Here is a 24,541-nt window from a genome sequence, read left to right as displayed (position 1 = left end):
CATTCTAATATCGTCATGGGCAATTTTCTTCGAGTCATCCTATTGTAAAATAGTAGTATATGTCTAAAAAAACCACTACCCTCCAAAATGAATGCGTGTTCGCATTTGAATAATAATTGAACGTTCGTTGATTTTTTAACGCCCATTAACAAAACAAATATTACATTTCACAAAGCACGAATGAAAAAAAAACTTAAAAATCAAAAATTATTTCAAATGTAAAGAAAGGTATAATAATAGACCTCTCGATGCCAGCCCAAGCATGTAAACATATAATTATGGCTATTATCAGGGCATTTGTGGTTTTCAAAAAGGCAGACAGGAATTGTAACCCAAAGGAAGGGCATGTCCTTTTTAAGAAATATAAATTAATAAATAAAGCCATTAAAGAAAAAGTGGCTATAAAATCAAGTTTACAAAAGTCCACATGAGTTAGTTTTTCAGCGGCAATAGCTACGCGCTGGGCCATTATTTCGTAACAAAAAAAATAAAAATGAAAAAGGCCGCTACATTTGATGACTTTTTCAAGTTGGCCAGTTTTTTCTACAGAACCATTGGCATAGAACCCTACGATGAGCCAGGAGTTGAAATGAAGAAATCCAAATCTTTTGCAGAAAATTTCATATTCTACTCGGGAGTCATAAATCTGAACTATGTTCTCATCATGGAAATAGTCTACGTGGCCGTGGCATTTATACGTGGCGAAAATATTCTCGAGGCCATAATGTGCCTATCCTACATTGGCTTTGTGATTGTCGGGGAGTCGAAAATGTTTTTCGTTTTTCGCAAGAAACCCATTCTAAGTAAATTTGTCAAACGACTGGTGGAAATATTTCCCCAAGAATTCGAACTACAAAAAACCTACAATCTTTCGAGTTATTTGCGGCAATCCAGCAGGGTGACCATTGGCTTTGCCCTACTCTATATGATATTGATTTGGACCTATAACCTCTATGCCATGACTCAATATTTGCTCTATGAAAAATGGCTGGGAAGTCGCGTTGTGGGACAACAGCTACCCTATTACACATATGCCTGGTGGGATTGGCATGATCATTGGACCTACTATCTATTGTATTTTATACATGCCTTTGCGGGCTATACCTCGGCGACAGGGCAAATTGCCAGCGACATAATGTTGTGCGGATTTGCCACTCAAATAATAATGCATTTCCATTATATTTCGCATGTCTTGACGAACTACAAGGTGAAAGTGGATGAAGCCAAAGATAAGCAAGCGGGACGTTCACAGGACATTACATTTCTAAAGGACATAATTGAATATCATAATTGCTTACTGGAGTAGGTTTTCCGATTTTTTAATGGGAATTTTAAGTAATTTGGATTTGTATTCTTTCCTTCAGGTTAAGTGAACAACTGAACAGTGTCTTCAGTCTACCGCTGCTGCTGAACTTCTCAGCCTCTTCGTTTGTCATTTGCTTTGTGGGCTTTCAAATGACCATTGGTGTGGAACCGGATGCCCTAATCAAATTGTTTCTGTTTCTCTTCTCATCAACAGCCCAAGTCTATTTGATTTGCCATTACAGTCAAATGTTAATTGATGCGGTAAGTAAAAAAAATTAAAAATCCAGGCTCATGAAATGTCCTTCGAATATAATTGTTCATATACACGACAATGAAATACCCTCGGAAAAATATTTTTAAAAATTTTGAGAATATTATAAAAAATCCACAAGCATAGAAGCTCCTAAAAAATAGGTGAAAAAATCGTATAAAGCTCTTAAATGTTAAAGGAAAATCCAAAAGCACAAAATGTCCATTAAAATAATTTCGAGATGTCATCTATATACAGGGTGAGGGAAAAAACTGCAACAAAGTCAGAAGCCATAATTTTTATTTATTTATTTTTTTTTTAATTTTATTGAATGAAATCAAAAAATTTCAGAAATAGTAACCTTTGGCACGAGTTATGGCCTTCAAACGGCCAATGAAACCGTCACACGCTGCCCGAATGTTGCTCTGCGGTATTTTGGCCCATTCCCGGCGAAGCGCTTGCCTGAAGTGATCGACACTTTGATATTTTTTAGTGCCATCCTTGCTTTCCAAAATACTCCAGATACAATAATCCAACGGATTGGTATCCGGAGATTTTGGTGGCCATTGTGCGCTGGAAATGAAGCAAGGAACCTCATTTTGCGCGTGCTGAGTCCTGTTGGAATGTTTGCGTGCCCTAGGCTCCAGAATATTTTCGCGATAATATTTGGCATTTTTTTCTGATGCTGTTATGGCGGCTCACACCATCACCATGACTGGCGCTTGAGCTCTGGTGGTCAACCGAAGGTGCACATTTTCAGCGGACCTCTTTGGCAAGAAAACACGGATGGACAACGAATGTTTTCTCATCAGAGGAAACCAAATTCGGCAGTTCACCACTTTCGGCCAAGCGAAACAACTCTTTAGCTCTTTTCAGTCTATTTTCTTTCTGTTGGTGTGTAAGTTCTTGCACTTTTTGGAATTTCAATGGCTTTACCTCGAGCTCATTTTTCAATATTTGCCGAATGGAACATTGCGATATGTTCAGATCTCAAGCCATTTTTCCACTGCGACGAGGGTTTCGATTAATTCGCTTCTTTATTTTTGGCACCATTTCTTCTGCTGTTGCTGTTTTCTGCCGTCCACTTCCTTGACGTTGGGCTACGATACCAGTATCACGGTAACGAGCGATGGTACAAGACACAAAAGATGTATTCATATTAAAATGCTGGAGTGCACTAACGATAGCCGCCTGTGGCTTTCCAGCCAAATATAAAGAAATCACACTATCACGCTTGAATTCCCTCACGAATAACTTTTTTTCTTGAAAATTCTCACCAAAATGCTATCCCTGGAATAATTTTAACAGCTGTCGGACGAGTGGCTTGGAAATGACGGCAGTCTGAAGTTGGTTGCAGTTTTTTCATCTCACCCTGTAATTGTTCGGAAAACCCCAAATTGTACTAAATTTGGTATTTAATGGTAGAATAGACCTGAAATTCTTAAATTTTATATTCAGATCACTGTTGGTTTCTTCTATTGGATACGTGTACTATATTTGTACGAAAAGTACTAAGCGGTACTAAATTGGGTATTGGGTGAAGGGGTAAAGCTGGAATCCGAAATCAGGTCTCTGTTGGTATGTGGGATCGGGATATGAAGGTGGTTTTGGAATTTTTCAAAAAGTACTAAATTTGGTATTAGTTGAAGAAATAAGCTGAAGTCTTGAAATTTAATATTGAGGTAGCTAGAGAAATGTGTACTATATTTGTACCAAAAGTACTAAATAGTACTAAATTTGGTATTAGGTTAATGAAAGAGACTGAAATTATAAAAATTGATATTAGGTCTCTGTTGGTATCTAGAATGAAGGTCTGTAAGTGGTTTTGGAATTGCCTGCTATAATTGTTCGAATAAGATTAATGGCACTACCTTTGATATTGGGTGAAGGGATAGAGTTCTGAAAATTTGTATTGAGTCCTCCGTTGGTATCTGGAATTAAGATCTGTAAGTGGTTTTGGAAACGTGTACTATAATAGTTTGAAAAGTACTCAGTGGTACCAAATTCGGTATTAGGTGAAAGGATAGAACTGGAATCTCGAAATTCGGAGGAGATTTCCGATATGAGTACTATATTTGCACGAAAAGTACTACACTTTACTAACCTTCTTATTGAGTGATGGCTGGAATCCCCAAATCTGATATGAATGTCACTGTGGGTACATGCGTACAATAATTGCTGGAAAATTATTAAATGGTTCTAATTTTGGAACAATTTTTGTGTCTATGATGGAGAGATGTAGATAGTTTGATGTAGATGTTTGTCATTCCGTTTGTAACACCTCGAAATATAGATTTTAGAGTATTTTAGTATATATTTTCTTGATTAGCATAACATTCTATGTCGATTTATCGATGTCCGTCCTTCTGTGGAGATCACTCTAGCTTCAGAACGAAATAAAGAAGTTTGTTAAAATTTTACTCCAATGTATATTATGTCTGCAGGACTTTTGATATTAAAAATGGGCCATGTAGGTCCACGTCTTCGTATAGCCCTAATATAACGGTACCTCCTGATATTCAGCATTTTGATGATTTCGGCGACATTATTCACCGGAATTGTTTCAAATTTGGCATTTGAAGTTCGTATTGGCTACTACAGCCTATGACAGAAAATTGTTCGTCTTTCTTATAGCCCTCATATAACGGCACTTCTCGATATTCGATATTTTGATGATTTTAGCGACATTATTCACCAGAATTGTTTCAAATTTGGTATTTGAAGCTCGTAATGGATAGTACAGCCCATGAAAGAAAATTATCTGTGCAGGTTCACGTCTTCCTATAGCCCCCATATCACGGTACCTCCCAATATTCGGTATTTTAATGATTTTAGGGACATTATTAAACGCATTTTGTTTTAAATTTTGTATTTGAAATTCGCTATGGATACTACAGCCTATGACAGAAAATGTTCTATGTAGGTCCACATTTTGGTATAGCCTCCATATAATGGTACCTCCCATCAACCTATTTTTTTTTTCAATTTTTCATTTGCATATTGTAATGGCTTATGACAAAAGTTGCCTATGCACGTCCTCGTCGTCTATACATACGGCTGCATTTGGTATAGGGTAAGTGTACCAGTGGTCAGCACTTTTAGGATTTTCGATTTTTCAATTTTTCAGCATTCTGAGTGAAATCTTTCAATTGCAGAAAAAAAAAGTTGTTCAGATTCCAAATTTTGTTTAGTTTTCGAAATAATAAACAAAAATTGAATTTGTTTTTATTAAATTGGCAACATTTGCAATTTTTCTAAAATAGTAGTTTTTTGCCAGTAGTCGGCACCATTTTCCAATGCTCGGCATGTCTATTTGCCAGAAGTCGGCATATGGTATTTCAGTAACAAAAATATTATTTTGTATATTTTTTTTATTTCAAATAGTATAAAACAATGATATATTACTAATTCACAGTTTAATCCAGAATTTGAAATTAATTTCGTTTTTAAATAGTGTTTCACTTAATTATCATTTTAAACCAAATATAGGTAGAAAATCAAGAATAGTATGGTTACTTTCAGTAACGTATGGATTTTCAATTAAAATAAAAATGAGATAAAAAAAAGAAAAAAGTACCTTTCTTATATTTGGAATTTGTGAATTGATCTCTTCCCTTTAGATAGGCAACATTTTTTTAAAAAATACCACCGTTATCTAAAACGTCAAATAGCTGATTTAAAAAACCTATTTAATTTAGAAAAGTTTGTCAAAAAGCACAAATAAAAGCAACTGCCGACTAAAAATTATATATTTATTTGAGTAGTTTTTGGATTATTTTTAATACTTTTCTCAAGTTTTGGTGAAATTGGTGAAAAATGATATTTTTCTAGTAATGGGCACCCCCTGCCGACTACTGGCAAATCTCTTTTTTTTCTGTTCCTGATAAATAATATAACAGAAAAATGCTTGATTTGTATGTTTTTAAGTTATAAAAGTGATCTTCTATTTACTATTATTAAATATTTCTGATTCCAAAAGTATTAAATTTAATTTACTTAAATCGATTATTAAGTTGACGCCAGCATTATTTTTTTTTACAAACATGCACTATCGCACGCGTTAGAAGACACTCACTGACGAAAACCGTTATTCTCTCGTAATAAATGATCGGAGCTCATTGTTTTTTTTTTTTACAGAAAGAGAGCAGAGAACACTGTTGAAGTTTTTTTTGCAATTATTTCATTATTTGGTCAATTCTATTCTTAGTTATTTAAGTTTAAATTTCAAAACTGCCGACTACTGGGACATGCCGAACTTAGGCACACTTACCCTATTTAAGATTTTAACAGACTTTTGAACGGATTTTATTTTTTTTATTTATTTAATTAATTAATTTATTTTTTTAATATTTTTTTTTTTTTTTTTTTTTGAAAATTGCTAATTTTTTTCCAAATTGTGGAGGGTATTCAAAGTTCGGCCCCGCCGAATTTCTGCCAGTTTTGTCGAAGAGAGTTTTCTTATGAAATTGCTTTTATTGACTTTTTATTTCGGCTCATCCTATTATACATAGTTTATTTCTAAATTTCTTAAAAAAATACAGTAAATTTAATACAGATAGTACGTCTAAAGAAATGAAACTCTCCTTCTAAAAAAAACATGTAATTGCTTAAATAATATTTTCAAGAATGTTGAATTGTTAACGCCCATTAAGGATACCTTAAACTGTCAACAAAAGAACTCAAACTCAATATTTAAAAAACCAAATCCTAGCAATAAAAGCTTTATGGAGGGTGTTTTGGTGAATACCAAAAAAAAAAAAAAAAAAAAAAAAAAAACAAACAAACAAACATATAATTATGGCTATTATTAGGACATTGAGGTTATTGAAACACAGACAGCAATTGAAACCAAAATAATTGGAATGTCCTTCTAAAAAGTCATACATTAATAAAATCATTAAAAGTGGATCAAAAAAAACTGTTGAAAAGTTAGTATCTCAGCCATAGTAGTTTTGCTAAGGACAATGAGCAACGCCGCAAAATTCGATGATTTTTTCAAGTTGTCGCGGTTTTTCTACACCACCATTGGCATAGAACCCTACAATGAACCGGGTGTGGAAGTGAAAAAATCCAAATCATTTGCTGCAAATCTGATATTCTATTCGGGAGTGATTAATTTAAATTATCTGCTCTCCATGGAAATGGTCTACGTGGCCGTGGCATTTGTGCGTGGTGAAAATATCCTTGAGGCCATAATGTGTTTGTCCTACATCGGCTTTGTGATTGTCGGCGAGTCGAAAATGTTTTTCGTTTTTCTTAAGAAACCAATTCTAAGTGAATTTGTAAAACGTCTCGTCTCAATTTTTCCACAAGAAGTTAAATTACAAAAAAGTTGCAATCTTGCGAGCTATTTAAGGCAATACAGTAGGGTGACCATCTTCTTTGCCCTACTCTATATGATATTGATTTGGACCTATAACCTCTATGCCATAACCCAATATGTGCTGTATGAAAAATTGCTGAAAAGTCGCGTTGTGGGACAACAGTTACCCTATTACACGTACAATTGGTGGGATTGGCAGGGTCATTGGTCCTACTACCTATTGTATTTCATGCATGCCTTTGCTGGCTATACCTCGGCGGCAGGACAAATTGCCAGTGATATACTCTTGTGTGGATTTGTCACTCAGATAATAATGCATTTTCATAATATCTCGCATGTTTTGACGAATTACAAGGTAAAGATTGACCAAGCCAAAAATAGGCAGGTGGGTCTCTCAAAAGATATGGCATTTCTGAAGGACATTATTGTCTATCATAAATGTTTGTTGGAGTAAGTTTTTTTTTTTTTTGGATTTTTGTCAATCTTTAATTTTGCGAAAATTGTCTCCTCCTGCTTCCAGTTTAAGTGAACAACTGGCCAGCGTCTTTAGTTTACCGCTGCTGCTGAACTTCTCAGCTTCTTCGTTTGTTATTTGCTTTGTCGGCTTTCAAATGACCATTGGCGTGGAACCGGATACCCTCGTTAAATTGTTTCTTTTCCTTTTCTCATCGACAGCTCAAGTCTATTTGATTTGTCACTACAGTCAAATGTTAATGGATGCGGTAAGTTAAGTATACAAATTACATTAGGAAATAACTGAGTAAAATACACAACTTTAGCTCCGGAGAACTTCAGTAAAATTGGGATTTCAAAAAAGTTTAATTTTTAAAAAATGCACTTTGCTGATGGTCTTTAAAAAATTATTTCCAAAAAATCCACGTTGGTAAAAGCCTTTAAAAATTATTTTTAATAAATCCACGTTGCAAATGTCTTTAAAAATTATTTTCGAAAAAGCCACGCTGCCACGCCACGCTTCAGTAACACTGTACAATAAAATTCAATGTTTTCTATAATTACAGAAAAAATCCCGCAGATTATGACAGTGGAGCTAAAAAATAGAAAACACGTGTATCGCTGTTTTAAAAGTTTCCTTCAAGTTTCTCCCTCTTTAACCTTTTTTTGAAATTTTAGAATTAAGATTCCTTTAGAATCATTTTATTATACCCTCCATACTATGGTGGAGGGTATAATATTAAATTTGTCATTCCATTTGTAACACCTCGAAATACACATTTTAGACCTCACAAAGTATATATATTCATAAAATTCTATGTCGATTTAGCGATGTCCGTCCGTCTATCCGTCTGTGGAAATCACTCTAGCTTCCGAACGAATTGAAGTAGATTGATAAAATTTTGCTCAAATGTATATTATGTCAGCAGGACTTTTGGTATTGAAAATGGGCCATGTAGGTCTACGTCTTCGTATAGCCTCCGTATAACGGTACCTCCCGATATTAGGTATTTTGATGATTTTAGCGAATTTATTCACCGGAATTGTTTCAAATTGGGTATTTAAAGTTCATTATGAATACTACAGCCTAAAACAGAAAATTATCTGTGCAGGTCTATCTCTTCGTAAAGCCCCCATATAACGGTATCTCCCGATATTCTGTATTTTAATGATTTTAGGGACATTTCTCACCAGAATTGTTTCAAATTTGATATTTGAAGTACGTTATGGATACTATAGCCTATAACAGATAATTGTCTGTGCAAGTCCACGTCTTCGTATAGCCCCCATATAACGGTACCTCAAGATATTCGGTATTTTGATTTTATCGACATTATAACCGATTTTTTTTAAGTTTCGCATTTGAATATTTTAATAGCTTATGACAAATGTTACCTACGCAGGCTCATGTCGTCGTATAGAACCTTATATAATAGCTACACTCGGTATTTTTAAGATTTTAACAGCATTTTTGACGGATTTTATGGTTTTTGAAAATTGCCAAATTCGTTCCAAATGGTGGAGGGTAATCAAAGTTCGGCCTGGCCGAACTTGCATCTTTTTACTTGTTTTACATCAGGTCGAGAATATGACCACAGTTTATTGTCATTTAAGCGCTTTTATGACATTTTCCATCACCTTGGCCAAAACTTCACTATCTTAACGGATATTGTCTTTAAGAGCTGAAAGAGTCTGAGGCTTGTTGTCAAATAAGATAATCTTACTTGCCAGTGCAAATCTTCAAAAAGGGAGATTAGGCGCCCGGGAAATGCATCCTTCAGCATATAGATAGTCTTAGAAGTCGACGTCTTCGAAGAAAAAATGACCGATGACCCTAAAGCGTAAACAGCTCACCATAGAGTGACTTTGAGCGGTAGTAATGGCTTTTCGTAGGTTACACCCGGATTTTCAGTGACCCAGGAGCGTAAATGTTGCTTATTTACGTACGCGCTAAGATGAAAATGGGCCTCATCACTCATAATTATTTTTGATAACAATCACCTTCTTCTCGGTGGTGAATATAAAGAGTGACACAAAAAAACTGCAACAAAGTCAAACGCCATAATTCTTACATTTTTTTTTTTTAAATTTATCGAATGAAAACGAAAGAGGACGGATATAGCATCAAATTTTAGAATAAGTTTAGATTTGTTCGAATTGGTCACCTTTAGCACGAATTTCGGCCAATGAAACCGTATACATTTTCAGCTGACCTCTTTGGCAAGTAAACACGATCATTTTGTTTGTTTACAAACTGCTGGACAACAAATGTTTTCTCATCGGAGAAAACTAAATTCAGCAGTGCACCACTTTCCGCCAAGCGAAGCAACTCTTTACCTCTTTTGAGTCTATTTTCTTTCTGTTGCGGTGCAAGTTCTTGCACTTTTTAGATGCTTTACCCCGAGCTCATCTTTCAATATTTGCCGAATGGAATATTGCGATATGTTCAGCTCACGAGCTATTTTTCAGCCATTGCCACGCGGGTTTCGATCAAGTGGCTTCTTTACCTGCTGATGTTATTGTTTTCTTCCGACCACTTCCTTGACGTCGGACTACGCTACAAGTATCACGTAACAAGCGATGGTACTAGACACAAAAGATTTATTCACATTTAAATGCTGGAGTGCTCTAACGATAGCTGCTTGTGGTTATCCAGCCAAATATAAAGAAATCACACTATCACGCTTGAATTCCATCACGAATAACTTTTTTCTGGAAAATTCGCACCAAAATGCTTCTGTACGCTTGTACACAATATAATGAGCTGTCACTGGAATAATTTTAACAGCTGTAGGACGTCAGACTTCATTTTGAGTCCAGATTATTTTATTTTCTGGCATTGAACTTAATGATTTTTTTAATTGTTTACAAATTAGCTCTTGTAAAACATGTTTAAGATAACAATTTGTGAAATTGTAATTGATAAACTAATTACAAATCCAAAATTCAATTTTTTGTCATAAAACATGTTTTAGTGCCAGAAAGTGACGATCTTTTAATTGAACATAAGAATTAAAAAGTTTAAAAATGTTCGGTACACTGCAAAATATAAAAGTGTGAGGTTGGTCATAAATTGTATCGATGACCACCATATATCCATATGAGCAGAATTTTATAGAATTTTTCAAACCACCAACAGTACCACAAACGTGAATTTTTAAATATTTTTTTTCTGGCACCGTTATACTCAAAGCGTGCGTTTTTTTTTTTTTTTTTTTGATAAATTTATTTCAATTCATGACTCACCTTATTTCCACAAAAATAAAATGATTTTTTTTAATTCACATTTTGGACTAATTCAACTTCTTTTATCTGGACAAATAACTTATTTGAAATACTCTACACCCAGGACTAAAGCGATTTTTAAACAGAAGCATAAAATAATAAGTACAGTATTGGAAATTGAACTCACCCCTTTTTAATTCCATTTATGTTTGACCCTTAAAAAGTTTTATTAATTGAGACATTTTCCAATTTTCCCTGAAGTTTATTTATTTTAAGTTTAATTTTCATTTCTCCATTTTTAGAGATGTCGATATCTTATTTTAAAACTTGACAGTAATTAGTTTATTTTCTATATGGAAGGATGATTTCGAAAGTCTCTAAGAGTTCAATATATATAGTAATTGTAGCAGTGGAACTTAATATAGAAAACAATCCATGTGCAACTAATATACTCATTATACATCTGGTTACACCCCGTATTTGTGTAGCGCAAAACAAGAAAATCAGACATCTAAATTTTGCTAATAATTGTAATTCAAATGAAAATCTTTTGTGGGGGAGGCACGAGCAGTTGTGAGCCGAAAAATTCAATATTCACATAAGATCTCTGGTTGAGAAAAAATGTGTATATATAACAAGTAAAAAACCTGTACGCTCGGCCGGGCCGGACTTTGAATACCCTCAACCATTTGGTATGAATTTGGCAATTTTCAAAAAATAAAATCTGTTAAAAATTCTGTTAAAATCTTAAAAACACCGAATGTAGCCATTATACCTGCATGGTCAACTTTTGTCATAAGCCATAACAATATTCAAATGCGAAACTGGAAAAAATGTGAATAATGTTGCTACAATCTTCAATATAAACAGGTACTATTATATGGGGGCTATGCCAAAATGTGGACCTGCACAGACAATTTTCTGCCTTAGACAGCAGTATCCATTACGTACAGGGTTGCCCATATTCGACGGACCCATGACCCTTTGGGCCCATTCCAATCGACGAGGCTTGTCCGCAGGCCACATTCTTTGCGTCAATTGAATTTTGTACGGGAACAAATGCGAATAATTCGTTGTAAAGTGGACCGAGCCATGCCCAACTGCTGAGAACGGCATTTTTGAGATGTTCTTGGTGTCTTCTCAACACTGCCTCGTACGGCAGCGATATTCTCGGCCGATCGCCTTGGTCGACTTTTATATGGCCTCTTCGGATTAGAAAGAGCCTTACCAGTCGGAAAATTTTCGTATAAACGCTTAATGGAGTTCTTAGAAGGCGCATTTCTCACATTTTTAATGTTTTAAAAGCACGTTGAGTTTTCACAATTGACTTCTTCTGTTGAATGTAAATTTCAGAGCGCTCGCGTGGCGTGCATTGGTTCATGGTAAAAATCTGCTTGGACTGACGCTTCAAACGCGGTATGTCATTAAGCGATATGACATTTCTGTCAAAAGTTATGGCATTGCCAGGTGGGTCCATGGAATATGGGCAACCCTGTACTTCAAATACCAAATTTGAAAAAAATTCCAATAAATAATGTTCGCTAAAATCATCAAAATACCAAATATAGGGAGGTGCCGTTATATGGGGGCTATAAGAAGACGTGAACCTGCAACCTGCACAATTTTCTGTCATAGGCTGTAGTATTCATTACGAACTTCAAATACCAAATTTGAAAAAATTCCAATGAATAATGTCGCTTAAATCATCAAAATACCTAATATCGGGAGGTACCGTTATGTGGGGGCTATATATATATATATATATATATATATACATATATATATATATATATATATATATATATATATATATATATATATATATATATATATATATATATATATATATATATATAGCCCCCACATAACGGTTTTCATAAAAATTTTCGAGTTTCTTCCAAATGGTGTAGGGCACTTGAAGTTCGGCTGCTTTTTATATTAATTTAATTAATTTTATGCTGATCAAGAATATATATATATATATATATATATATATATATATATATATATATATATATATATATATACTTTGTAGGGACTAACAAGAATGGCAAAGTAGAATGGTGGAGGTTGTAATAAGTAGATATGACAATCGCCGACTAGTTCCTCAAGTTAAAAGAGTTAAAATAATTGAAAGAATTGAATTGTATTGCCCTCTGTGGGAAAGATACCAGAAGGTGTTGTCCGATATAAATCAACTTCTAACCAGATCTTGCGTTAGTAAAAATATTGGGATATGTGAAATTTGAAGAAATTCGGAACCTTATTTCGCATATAACGGAGATGTAATTATTCAACATTTTTATGTGATGTGTAGGAGGAACCAAAAGAAGTGGTCCGACATATTCAATCTTCACACCTGATATTGTGTTGATAGAAGTATTGCGATGTGTGAAATTTTTTCGATGAGACAAGTTTTGGTCGTATCAAATGATACATACACTCTGTTGCCATATCGCTGAGGGTAAGAAAAAAGTTAATTAATAGACTTTTCATTTCCAAAATATAGTTACTACTAATGAATATTTTTGCTGGATAATTTTAAAAGATCTAAATATTTATACTTATAACCAAGCTAATTTTTTCATATTATTTTTACATTTGCCTCGATCGTAATCCCTAACAGCAGGATTTTTAGAAAACTAAAAATTTTTCGATGGAAACAATTAATAGCTAATTATGTTTAGAAACTTCTTCTAATTATAACTTATTAGCACAAAGAAAAATAGATTGACATTAATATATAGTTTTAATTAGTCGACAACATAGAAATTCCTTAGAATATGTTATCTTCGACTGAACATTAAAAATAAGAAATTATATTCGTCCGAACCGAATATTAAATACCATATACCATTTCAACATAGATGGGCATGTGGATTGAGACTCAAATTTATAAACTTCATCACGGCACCATTAAAAGTTTCAAATTTGTGTTAAATATTTGAAAATTTATAACATGGTGTGCTTCTAAAGTGACTGGTTACAGCTTAGGGGCACTCTATTTTTAATAATATACCGACAATACTTCTAATTCCAAAAAATACTAAAACATTTTCCCAGCTTATGCGTGTGACAACTCTCGAAAGGAGTAAGATTTAGATCAAACCATAAATTTTGACATTCAAAGAACTTTTTCTATGACCAGAAGAGATCTCATACGCGAACTGGTTTGCTTTAGACTCAAATTGGTAATTTTTTTTTCTTTCAGAGTTTGAATGTAGCCGATGCAGTTTACAATCAAAATTGGTCCATTGCCGATGTTCGATATCAAAAAATGTTGATACTTATGGCCGAACGTGCACAAAAACCGGTCCAACTGAGAGCGACAACTCTTGTGTTGATCTCACGGGGAACCATGACTGAGGTAAGAGAAAGACTCTTGAATTTTTATTAATTTTTATAAAAAAATATTTTCCTTTTTTAATAGCTCATGCAATTGTCTTATAAATTTTTCGCTTTGCTCCGAACCATGTATGTGAAGAAATAAAGGAATAAAAAAAAATAAAAATTATGCAAATACATATATAACAATCTATTTGGTGTATCAAAAGTTGTTCGCATAAAAATAAATACAAACGAATACTGAGACTAATCATATTATTGTAGTTTTTTGGTATATTATTTCACTGATTTTTGGAAGTAAATTTTTTTGCTCCACCGGAACAACTCTAGTTTAGTAAAAACTCTCAGATTTTTTTTTTTTGCTGTTTTATAGGTCTAGTTAATTTCCACTGTATAGTGCAGTATTCGAAGTCCACACTGGGGCAGCAACGACCGATCTATACTGTTATAAGAGGGCAATAAGTTTTCAATGTCCTTTTCTATTCATCAAAGATAGCTAGAACTGCCGTCGAATGTGTCTTCGAGGATTTGAGACCTTTATCGGAATTAAATATTACCGAACTGGAATCTTTCAGCCGTGTTCTCATTTCTTCGTATGTAAATAAGATAAAATCGGCCTCACACTTATGCCACCAACAACAGGATTCGACGCCAGAATCATACAATGATCTGCATATGATGGAACTCACTTCTTCACTCTACAGACAGTAGCCCGTTTTTGGGGGAGCCTGAGTTGTCAATGAATTGGCTTAAGAGACCCTTCGGTAGTTCGTGTAGCAAGGCAGTTCCTGAGACAACATATAAGATGGAGGTACCGTTATATGGGGGCTATACTTAAACGTGGAACAATATAGCTCATTTACTGACTTAACGATTCATTAACGCCCAGAAATGTACTAAAATGTACTACATTTGCTACCATTTCGTATCATGTGGTTAGAGCTAAAACTTGGAATGGTAATCAAGGTTGTAGTTGTAGAAGTGTGTATATGAAAAGTAATAAACGGTACTAAATTTAGTACAATTTGAATTTGTGGAATGGATAGAGCTGGAATTGGGATATGGAGTAATTTTTACTTATGTACACGAAAAGTACTAAATAATTCGTACTTATGTGTACTAAATGGTACTAAATTGTTACGATTTAAATTATGAGAGAACCAATAGAGTTGGAATTCTGAAATTTTGAAATAAGATAACTGTTGTATTGTAGGATTGGAATATTTGGGAACTGTTGGTAATAAATTTGGTACAATTTGGGTTTGGGTGAGCCGATAGGGCTGGAATCTTGAAATTAGGAAACAAATTTTTTTTTGGATAACATGATGCAGGTTGTTGTGGAAATTTGTAAATATATGTGTACTAAATGGTACAAAATTTGATACAAATATGAATTGTGGTGAACCGAGCTGGAATTCTAAAATGTGAAAATAAGAAATCTATTGGATTGCATGATTGAGGTATGAAGGTATTTTGGAGATTAGGAATGGCAGATTAAGCTATGTGGGTTTGGGAAGTTCGTACTTATGTTTACTAAGTTTGGTACAATTAGTACAAAAGGCAATAAATGGTTCAAAACTCAGTACTGATTCTACGTAGATTTCTAAATGGGTCGGAATTGATATGTTGTGTTGAGATATGGAGGTGGTTTTGGAAATACGTACCGGCTATGTGCGAAAGGTACTAAATGGTACTAAAATTTGAATTGTAGTCAATATTGGTGTATTGGGTTGAAATATGAAGTGATTTTGGAAATAGTTACCTACGGGACCGAAAAGATCCATGTGACTAATTAATCAATGCCCACGCGAAATGGGTATTAACTTTGATTTTGGTTGGGGAAGGAATAGAGCTGGGAATCTGACATTTGGAGTGAGAGTCTTTGATGTTGTGTTGGAAATAAAATAAAAGTAGTAAAATTCACTAGATTCACAAGAGACAAAAACTTAAAACTTTTTATGAGAATCAAGTCAGGGAAATAAAGTTGATATAAGAAGGTGGTTTTAGAAATTCGTACTACACTTATACGAAAAATACTAAATGATACTAAATTTTGCATAAGTGCTTGAAATGTGAAATTTGGAATCAGGTTCGAGAGTTGTCTTAGAAAATCGTACCAAAAAAGTACGAAAAGTACTAAATAGTTCTAAATTTGGTATTTATGGTGGAAATAGAGCTGGAAATCTAAAATTTGATAGTTGGATCACTTCTTGTGTTGTAGGATTGATATATGAAGGTCGATTTAGAAATACATTTTAAAAGAGTACTGAATGGTATTAAATTTGATATTTGGGAAAGTGATATGGCTTGACATCTAAAATTAATGTTCATTGAAAACAGACGTTTAATTTATAAAATGATATTAATAAACTTTGGCCCGTCTTTGTAGGCGAGCTGGAGGCCAGTCTTTATAAAATTCTCCTAACATAAATTCCATATTCCGCATATGAATTAGCGGGCATTTGCTTTTTTAATATACAGGGTGATATGCTGTCATTTTTAAGCTACTAGTCCGACAGCTGTTAAAATTATTCCAGTGACAGCTCACTATATTGTTTGCAAGCGCACAAAAGCATTTTGGTGAGAATTTTCCAGAAAAAAACGTTATTCGTGATGGAATTCAAGCGTGATAGTGTGATTTCTTTATATTTGGCTGGAAAACCACAAGTAGCGTAGCCCGACGTCAAGGAAGTGGACGGAAGAAAACAGCAATATCAACAGAAATGGTTCGAAAAGTAAATAAGTGACTTGATCGAAACCTCGCAGTGGTCGATAAATAGCTAGTGGGCTGAACATATCGAAATATTCCATTCGGCAAATATTGAAAAATGAGCTTGGGGTAAAGCCCTTGAGATTTCAAAACGTGCCAGGACTTACACCGCAACAGAAAGAAACTAGACTCAACAAAAGAGCTAAAGAGTTGCTTCGCTTGGCCGACAGTGGTGAACTGCCGCATTTCTTTTCGGTTTTCTCCCATGAGAAAACATTCAATGTCCAGCAGTTTGTAAACAAACAAAATGATCGTGGTTACTTGCCAAAGAGGTCAGCGGAAAATCTGCACCTTCGGTTGACCATCAGAACTTAAGCTCCGGCCATTGTGATGGTGTGGGCCACCATAACAACCGAAGGTCGCTCTCTGCTCGTATTAATCGACTATGTCATCAGAATAAATGCCGAAAATAAAGCCTTGAGCAGGCAAACATTTTGACCGCAGATCTTGGACATTCCAACAGGACTAGCACTCAGCACGCACCACCCAAGAATGGTTACAAAATGAGGTTCCTCGCACAATGGCCACCAAAATCTCCGGATCCCAATCTGTTGGACTATTGTGTCTGGAGTATTTTGGAAAGCAAGATTGGCACTAAAAAATACCAAAATACCGCAGAGCAGCATTCGAGCAGCATGTGACGATTCCATTGGCCGTTTGTAGTCCATAATTTGTGCCAAAGGTGACCTATTCGAACAAATCTAAACTTATTCTAAAATTTGATGCTATTTCCAAAATTTTTTTCTTAAATTCAAAAAAATTTAAAAAAAATGTAAAAATTATGGCGTTTGACTGTATTGCAGTTTTTTTCTCAACCTGTAAATCTTTGTGCCAAAAGCTCCATATTATATAATGTGGACCCTGTCGTGATTTCAACAGATAGACAGACGGGCATCGCTAAATTACCTTAAAAATTTATTATATTCAGGAATATTTATATTTTTGGAGTCTCCATAGTTGCTCCATATAACATAACCTCCCCATGTTCGGCATTTTATAAGGTTCAGTCAAAAATTCCGACTGAATCAGCTACAATTTGGCGATTCATGTTCTCATTGAACCCTAAAGTCTCTTTATGGGTTATATGTTTGTTATAGACCCCATATAACTGTACCTCCGGATTTTCGATACATTATAATGTTTCTTCTGAAACTTGGCATTGCCGATAAAATGTTTGAACTAATTATTCCATATTATAGAGGAGGGTATAAAAACTTCTGCCTTGCCGAACATAACTCCTTTTTTACTCTTTAACTAGGAATTAAAATCTAAAAGTTTGAAAAAAATACCTTATAATAACTTATTCTGGAATTTCCTATTTTTATGAGTTAGAGTTAGCCTTTGAAATGCCCCATAAAAAAAACTATCATAAAACACGTGGCAATTGCTTACAAACTTTTTTATGGCGGACCATAGTAATAAGGTTTATTTCCCCAGAATACTTGATTATGTCTATTTTCAAACATTTCTTCAGTTGTTAACTTTACTTCCATGGAAAATGTCTAAATTAATCAGTTTCGAAGATTTCCTAAGTTATGCCAATGCATTGAATGCCACCATAGGTCTTGTGGCCTACGAAAAACCTAATACCAAACCTCTTAAGAAACTCATATTCGATGTGATTTTTTGGCTTAATTTTATAAATTTAAATTTGGTGCTACTCGGCGAATTGGTTTTTGTCATAGAATCAGTGAATGGTCGTCATGAATTTCTCGAAATGATTATGGCTTTATCCTACATTGGTTTTGTGGCACTGGGAAGTTTTAAAACATGCATTATCATGCAAAAGAAATCGCATCTGACCACCTATGCCAGGGATATGAATCAAATATTTCCAAATGCATCGATTGCAGTTCAGCGAGAATTAAATGTTCGAAAATATTTGAAATATTCGAAATTCTTTTCAATTATGTTTTCGACAATGTGTTTGGCAATGTTGGTATTCTTTAACTTTGAGGCCATAACTGAATGGTTAATTGCCACCGAATTACGGGGAGATCAAAATGCAGCACAACACCTACCGTATTTCATGTATGCTCCATGGGATTGGACGGGAAATCATTGGTCATATTATCTGCTGTATGGTATTCAGTGTTGGGCCGGTCATACTTCGGTAGTGGCCCAGTTTTCAAGTGATTTACTCTTATATGCCTTCATTGGCCAGCTGATAATGCATTTTGAGGCCATAACTAAGGATGTTAGCAACTATAGGCTGCGGAGCTGCACTGCTGATATGGATTTTCTGCGAAACATTGTTTTCAAACACAGTATTTTATTGGAGTGAGTTTCTGGCATTGGATATTTTTTTTTATAATTTTTCTAAATTTTTGTTTTTATTTTACAGGCTATCGGAACGTATTAATGACTTATTTGGCTTATCATTGTTTGTTAATTTTGCCACCTCAGCTGTGGTCATGTGCTTCTTAGGTTTCCAGATGTCAATTGGAGCTTCGTTCGTCAATTTATTGAAATTGGTTTTATTTTTAATACTCATGCTGACACAAGGATTCCTAATTTGCCATTTCGGTCAGCTTTTGACAGATGCGGTAAGTGAAACAATAATGAAAATAATAAAGCCAATATGGGGAACTGAATTTTTATAAATTTTTGGAATCACAAAGGTTTATTGAGTGCGAAATCCAAGTTTAAAATTTGAAATTTTAATTTTGAATTGTGAAGAGAATGGCTACAAAAATCCTCAAGTGAATGTAATTCTATGTAGGTCATCAAAGAGAACTTTGGGTCTATCTCGTTTCCTTCTCTAGGTTACAAACAAATGCAGAAAGACATAAAACCCTTACCACAGTGTAGTTCAGGGTATAAAGGAAGATATACTGGCATTTTTAAAGTTCACATCGAAAAGTTACCTAAGTAGAGAGAGAAAAGTTCCCCCTCTGCCACATTTTTTTGAAAATTTTCAGAAAAGATTCCAAGGAATCCTTGCATTTCAAGTCTATAGTGTCTTCCGCAGTATTGCAAATATGCCATAGGTTCTGGAAGACGTCAAATGTCTAAATCTGATGTAAACGTCAGCACTTTATGTACAGGGTCGGATGAAACAACTGTAACCAAATTCAGACTGCTGTCATTTCTAAGCCAATCGTCCGACACATTGTTACAGTGACAGCTCATTATATTGTTTACAAGCGTACAATAGCATTTTGGTGAGAATTTTCCAGAAAAAAAGTTATTCGTGATGGAATTCAAGCGTCTTTCTTTATATTTAGCTGGAAAACCACAAGCGGCTAAACTTAGAGCACTCCAGCATTTAAATGTGAATAAATCTTTTGTGTCTCTACCATCGCTCGTTAACGTGATACTGGTAGCGTAGCCCAACGTCAAGGAAGTGGACGGAAGAAAACAGCAACATCAGCAGAAATGGTTCGAAAAGTGAAAAAGCAGTGGCCGAAAAATGGCAAGAGAGCTGAACATATCGCAATATTCAATTCGGCAAATATTGAAAAATGAGGTAGGGGTAAAACCATTGAAATCCTAAAAAGTGCAACAACTTACACAGCAACGGAAAAAAATAGACTCAAAAGATCTTAAGAGTTGCTTTGCTCGGCCGCCGAATTTGGTTTTCTCCAGCAGTTTGTAAACCAACAAAATGATCGTGATTACTTGCCAAAGAGGTCAGCTGAAAATGTACACCTTCGGTTGGCCACCAGAACTCAAGCGCCGGTCATGGTGATGGTGTGGGCCGCCATAACAGGCCGATGGTCGCTCTCCACTCGTATTAATCGACCGTGGCATCAGACTAAATGCCGAATATTATCGCGAAAATCTTCTGGAGGGTGTATTAAAGCCTTGGGCAAGCATACATTTTGGCCGCAGACCTTGGACTTTCTAACAGGTCTCAGCACCATCGCACTCAGCCCGCGCCACCCAAGAATGGTTACAAAATAAGGTTCCCATTTCATTTCCAGCGCACAATGGCTACCAAAATCTCTCAAAATCTAGAATATTTTGGAAAGCAAGGTTGGCACTAAAAAATACCTAATTGTCGATCACCTCAAGCAAGCGCTTCACCGGGAATGGGCTAAAATACCGCAGAGCAATTTTCGGGCAGTGTGTGACGGTTTTATTGGCGGGTTGAAGGTCATAATTCTTGCCAAAGGGGTCCAATTCGAACAAATCTAAACTTATTCCAAAATTTGAAGCTATTTCCGACATTTTTTGCTTTCATTCAATAAAATTAAAAAAAAAAAAAACAAGTAAAAAAGCTGTAAGTTCGGCCGGGTCGAACTTTGAATACCCTCCACCATTTGGTGCAAAATTGTGCAATTTTCAAAAAAAAATAAATAAATAAATAAAATCCGTTAAAAATTCTGTTAAAATCTTAAAAATACCGAATGTAGCCGTATATTAGGGTCTATACGATGACGTGGACCTGCATAGGCAACTTTTGCCATTACAATAGTCAAATGCGAAACTTGAAAAAATCTGTTTACAATGTAGCAAACATCATCAAAATACCGAATATAGGGAGATACCATGGGGGTATATAAAACGTGGACCTGCACAGACAATTTTCTGGCATAGGCTATAGTATCCACTACGAACTTGAAATACCAAATTTGAAATAGTTCCGGTAAATAATGTCGCTAAAATCATCAAAATACCGAATATCAGGAAGGGGGTACCGTTATATGTGGGCTATACGAAGACGTGGACCTGGACAGACAATTTTCTGTCATAGGCTGTAGTATTCATTACAAACTTCAAATACCAAATTTAAAATAGTTCCTAGTAAATAATATCGTTAAAATCATCAAAATACCGATTATCAGGGGGGGGGGTACCGTTATATGGGGGCTATACGTGGACCTACATGCCCCATTTTCAATACCAAAAGTCCTGCAGACATAATAAATATTTGAGTAAAATTTTGTAAACTTACTTCATTTCATTCGGAAGCTAGAGTTATTTCCGCAGACGGACTGACATTGCTAAATCGTCATAGAATCTTGTGCGAATCCAGAATGATTCGTCTAAAATGTATATTTTGAGGTGTTACAAACGGAATGACAAACTTAATATACCCTCCATACTATGGTGGAGGGTATATTAAGTTTGTCATTCAAAAAAATGTCAAAATTATGGCATTTGACTTTGTTGCAGTTTTTTTTATCTTTGAAATTTGATTATCATTATATGGAGGCCACACCGAACTTTTATGAAAAGAAATTTGCGGAATTTTGTGAATCACTTTTGTGAATCACTTTTCCACAGAAATGGTCTATACCCAAGAATATTCATCAAATTGAAAAATATGTTGGAGGTGTGGGATTTTGTTTCCTCTATTTGGGATAATTTGCGATGTAAGTTTTAAAAATGCTGAAACATGTGTCTTCTATGCCTGGCTTTACTTTGCAAATCAATTGATTTTTCCTATAACGCCTATACGCCGTCTTTTAAAAAGATACTGCACTGTTATAAAGCGGTATCCACAGTATACAGGTGTTTTAAGGACTTTTGCTGCATTTTTAAAGTGATCTTGCCATAAATTAAGTTTTTTCTCAATGTAGACACGAATCAAGCTTACTTTCTTTTTCTCTAGAGTCTAAGTATTGCTTATGCCGCCTTTAATCAGAATTGGATAAGCAGCGATGTGTGTTGTCAAAAAATGTTAATATTAATTACAGAAAGAGCACAAAAACCCGTCATACTTAAGGCCACAACACTGGTGCCAGTCTCTCGTGCAACAATGACCCAGGTAAGGATACTGACATTATTTCGCTATGGGTATGTTTAACTGATTCCTGGTGCGTGTCTTTTCAGCTCCTACAAATTTCCTATAAATTCTTCGCTTTATTGAGAACAATGTATGTGCAGTGAATATATGAACATGGTTAAATATACATTTTTTTACATCAACAATAACAAAAAAGCTAATAAACTAAAAATTCATTTTAGTTAGTTATGTAAAGTAGATGTTTTTTATATTCGTGGTAAGTAATTTTGAGGATAGAAAAAAAACTAAAATTTATTTCGCCATCTCTTTACTTGTATTCTGTCATGTTGCGGTATCATAGTGTTAGTTAGACCCAATTACCAACTGAATCAACTGCAATTTGACATTTTGGGCCCTAATTATGCCCAAACTTAAAAAAATGGGTCCAAAATATTTTGCAGCCCGCAGAGTATTACATAATTTTCCACAAAAATTGATATTTATACCCTACAACACTATGCGTTGGGGGTATTATTAGTTTGATTGGACCAAAAATTATGCAACACCTCGAAATATTGGTTTCCCACATAGGAAAGTATATATGGATTTTCCTTCCGTCTGTCCGTCTGTCCATGTTAATTTGTAATCAAGCTATAGGTCGCAATTATGAACCGATCCTCACGAAATTGAAAATGGAGGTGGAGTTATGGTCACAATAGAACCCTCTTGTTTCTGGAGATGATCGCACGATATTTAGGGGTTGAAATGGACCAAAAAAATTTTCCTAATTTTGCAGTTGCTCTATAGGTCACAATTATGAACCAATCGACGCGAAAGTTTATATGGAGTTAGAGTTTATGAGTGGGCAGAAACCTACCAATTTGGGCGGACAATAATTAGCGGGTAAAATAGACTCTAATTTTTATGTAAGAACATAGGAAAATTTCCACTAAAGCGCGAATATTTTCAACCCCAGACAAATCACAAATACATTAAAAGATCACTTCTGACCATTATAGCGATGCTAATAGCCAAGAAATCGGATACATAGCAAAATGGGTACAATATATATGTAAAAGAATTGATCTTATTTATTCAGCTTATAAATCAAGAACCGCTGGGCCGATTTTCACAATTCCCATCAATTCGGAATGGCCTTTTGCCAGAAAAGCAGCAAATCTAAGAAAATCGCGGAAAAATGTACCAATAAAAAAGTGAATATTTTTTTGTTCCATTTTTTCAATTCTTGTCATATTTTTTATCGCACGCGATTTTTTCAAATTGACTTACAATTTTGAACTTAAAATTTTCTAAATTTTTACACCCCCTAACACTACGTTTTAAGGGTATTATATGTATGTCGCAATTATCGTCCGATCTCACGAAATTTTGTATGGGGGTGGTTCGGAATTGAAGCCTATTGTTCTTAGGATGTGCATTTAGAGGTTTAAATGGCTAAAAAATTTAAATTTTTTCTAATTTTGTAGTCGTTCTATAGGCCACAGTTGAAAACTATCGATACGGACTTTCGCATCGAAAGAGAGTTGAGGACAGAGAAGAAGTCTAGCATTTTGGATGACCATTGGATTATATTTAGCTGTAAAATGGACCACAACTTTCGTGTGCAATTGTTTTGAATGCTTCACAATACTACGGAGTGCGTAAATATTGGCCAAATTCTCCGGTTCAAAACCCTAAGGATAACCTCTGCGCAGGGTTCTTCGGCATTATTTCAAAAACGAAATTTTCCAAAATGGATTTGCATATAAAGGGACTTCGAACATATTGTAGTGTTGTAGGGTATCAAATGGTCGGCCTCGCACGACTACAGCCTTTGCTTACTTGTTTATAATATACCAATACAATATTCAAAAGCGAAACTTGAATAAAAAACCAGTAAGGAAAGCTCAAAAGTCGGGCGGGGCCGACTATATAATACCCTACACCACTATGCATATTTAGTAGAGCTCTCGTAAAAAAGTTTATACAGGGCATTTCAGAGCTCTATGAGATATTTGGTACAAAATCAAAATCTATCTAACTCTATCGTGCATTTTACGAACTTAAGCTATCTCTGAACCGGGTTTCTCCAAATTTGACGTATTAGCTTCTAGACTGAATTCGGTCTTATGTACGAAAATTTAGTCCATTTGGACTTATATCGGCCATTTCGTGCACAATTAACCCGAAATCGGA

General features: G+C 34.8%; 3 protein-coding genes across 3 annotated transcripts; all 3 read left to right on the top strand.

Moving 5' to 3' along the window:
• The first annotated feature begins 454 nt into the window (after positions 1-454).
• On the top strand, positions 455-14,154 carry LOC105262019 (odorant receptor 85c-like). Its single transcript, XM_059123387.1, has 4 exons — positions 455-1,302; positions 1,365-1,566; positions 13,768-13,923; positions 13,987-14,154. The coding sequence occupies exons 1-4, from the start codon at positions 494-496 to the stop codon at positions 14,044-14,046; spliced, it is 1,227 nt and encodes a 408-aa protein (XP_058979370.1). The 5' UTR covers positions 455-493; the 3' UTR covers positions 14,047-14,154.
• LOC131802765 (odorant receptor 85c-like) lies at positions 6,520-7,609 on the top strand. Its single transcript, XM_059123332.1, has 2 exons — positions 6,520-7,328; positions 7,399-7,609. The coding sequence occupies exons 1-2, from the start codon at positions 6,520-6,522 to the stop codon at positions 7,607-7,609; spliced, it is 1,020 nt and encodes a 339-aa protein (XP_058979315.1).
• A 4,015-nt stretch (positions 14,155-18,169) lies between the features above and the next one.
• On the top strand, positions 18,170-22,509 carry LOC105262018 (odorant receptor 85b-like). Its single transcript, XM_011295437.1, has 4 exons — positions 18,170-18,951; positions 19,016-19,217; positions 22,232-22,387; positions 22,453-22,509. Exons 1-4 carry the CDS (start codon positions 18,170-18,172, stop codon positions 22,507-22,509), a joined length of 1,197 nt encoding a protein of 398 aa, XP_011293739.1.
• Positions 22,510-24,541: the final 2,032 nt, after the last annotated feature.

This window comes from Musca domestica, unplaced genomic scaffold (assembly GCF_030504385.1).
Source record: "Musca domestica strain aabys unplaced genomic scaffold, Musca_domestica.polishedcontigs.V.1.1 24, whole genome shotgun sequence".
NCBI lineage: Eukaryota > Metazoa > Arthropoda > Insecta > Diptera > Muscidae > Musca > Musca domestica.
The sequence above is the reverse complement of the archived record's forward strand: the minus strand, read 5'-3'. Positions and strand labels throughout refer to the sequence as shown.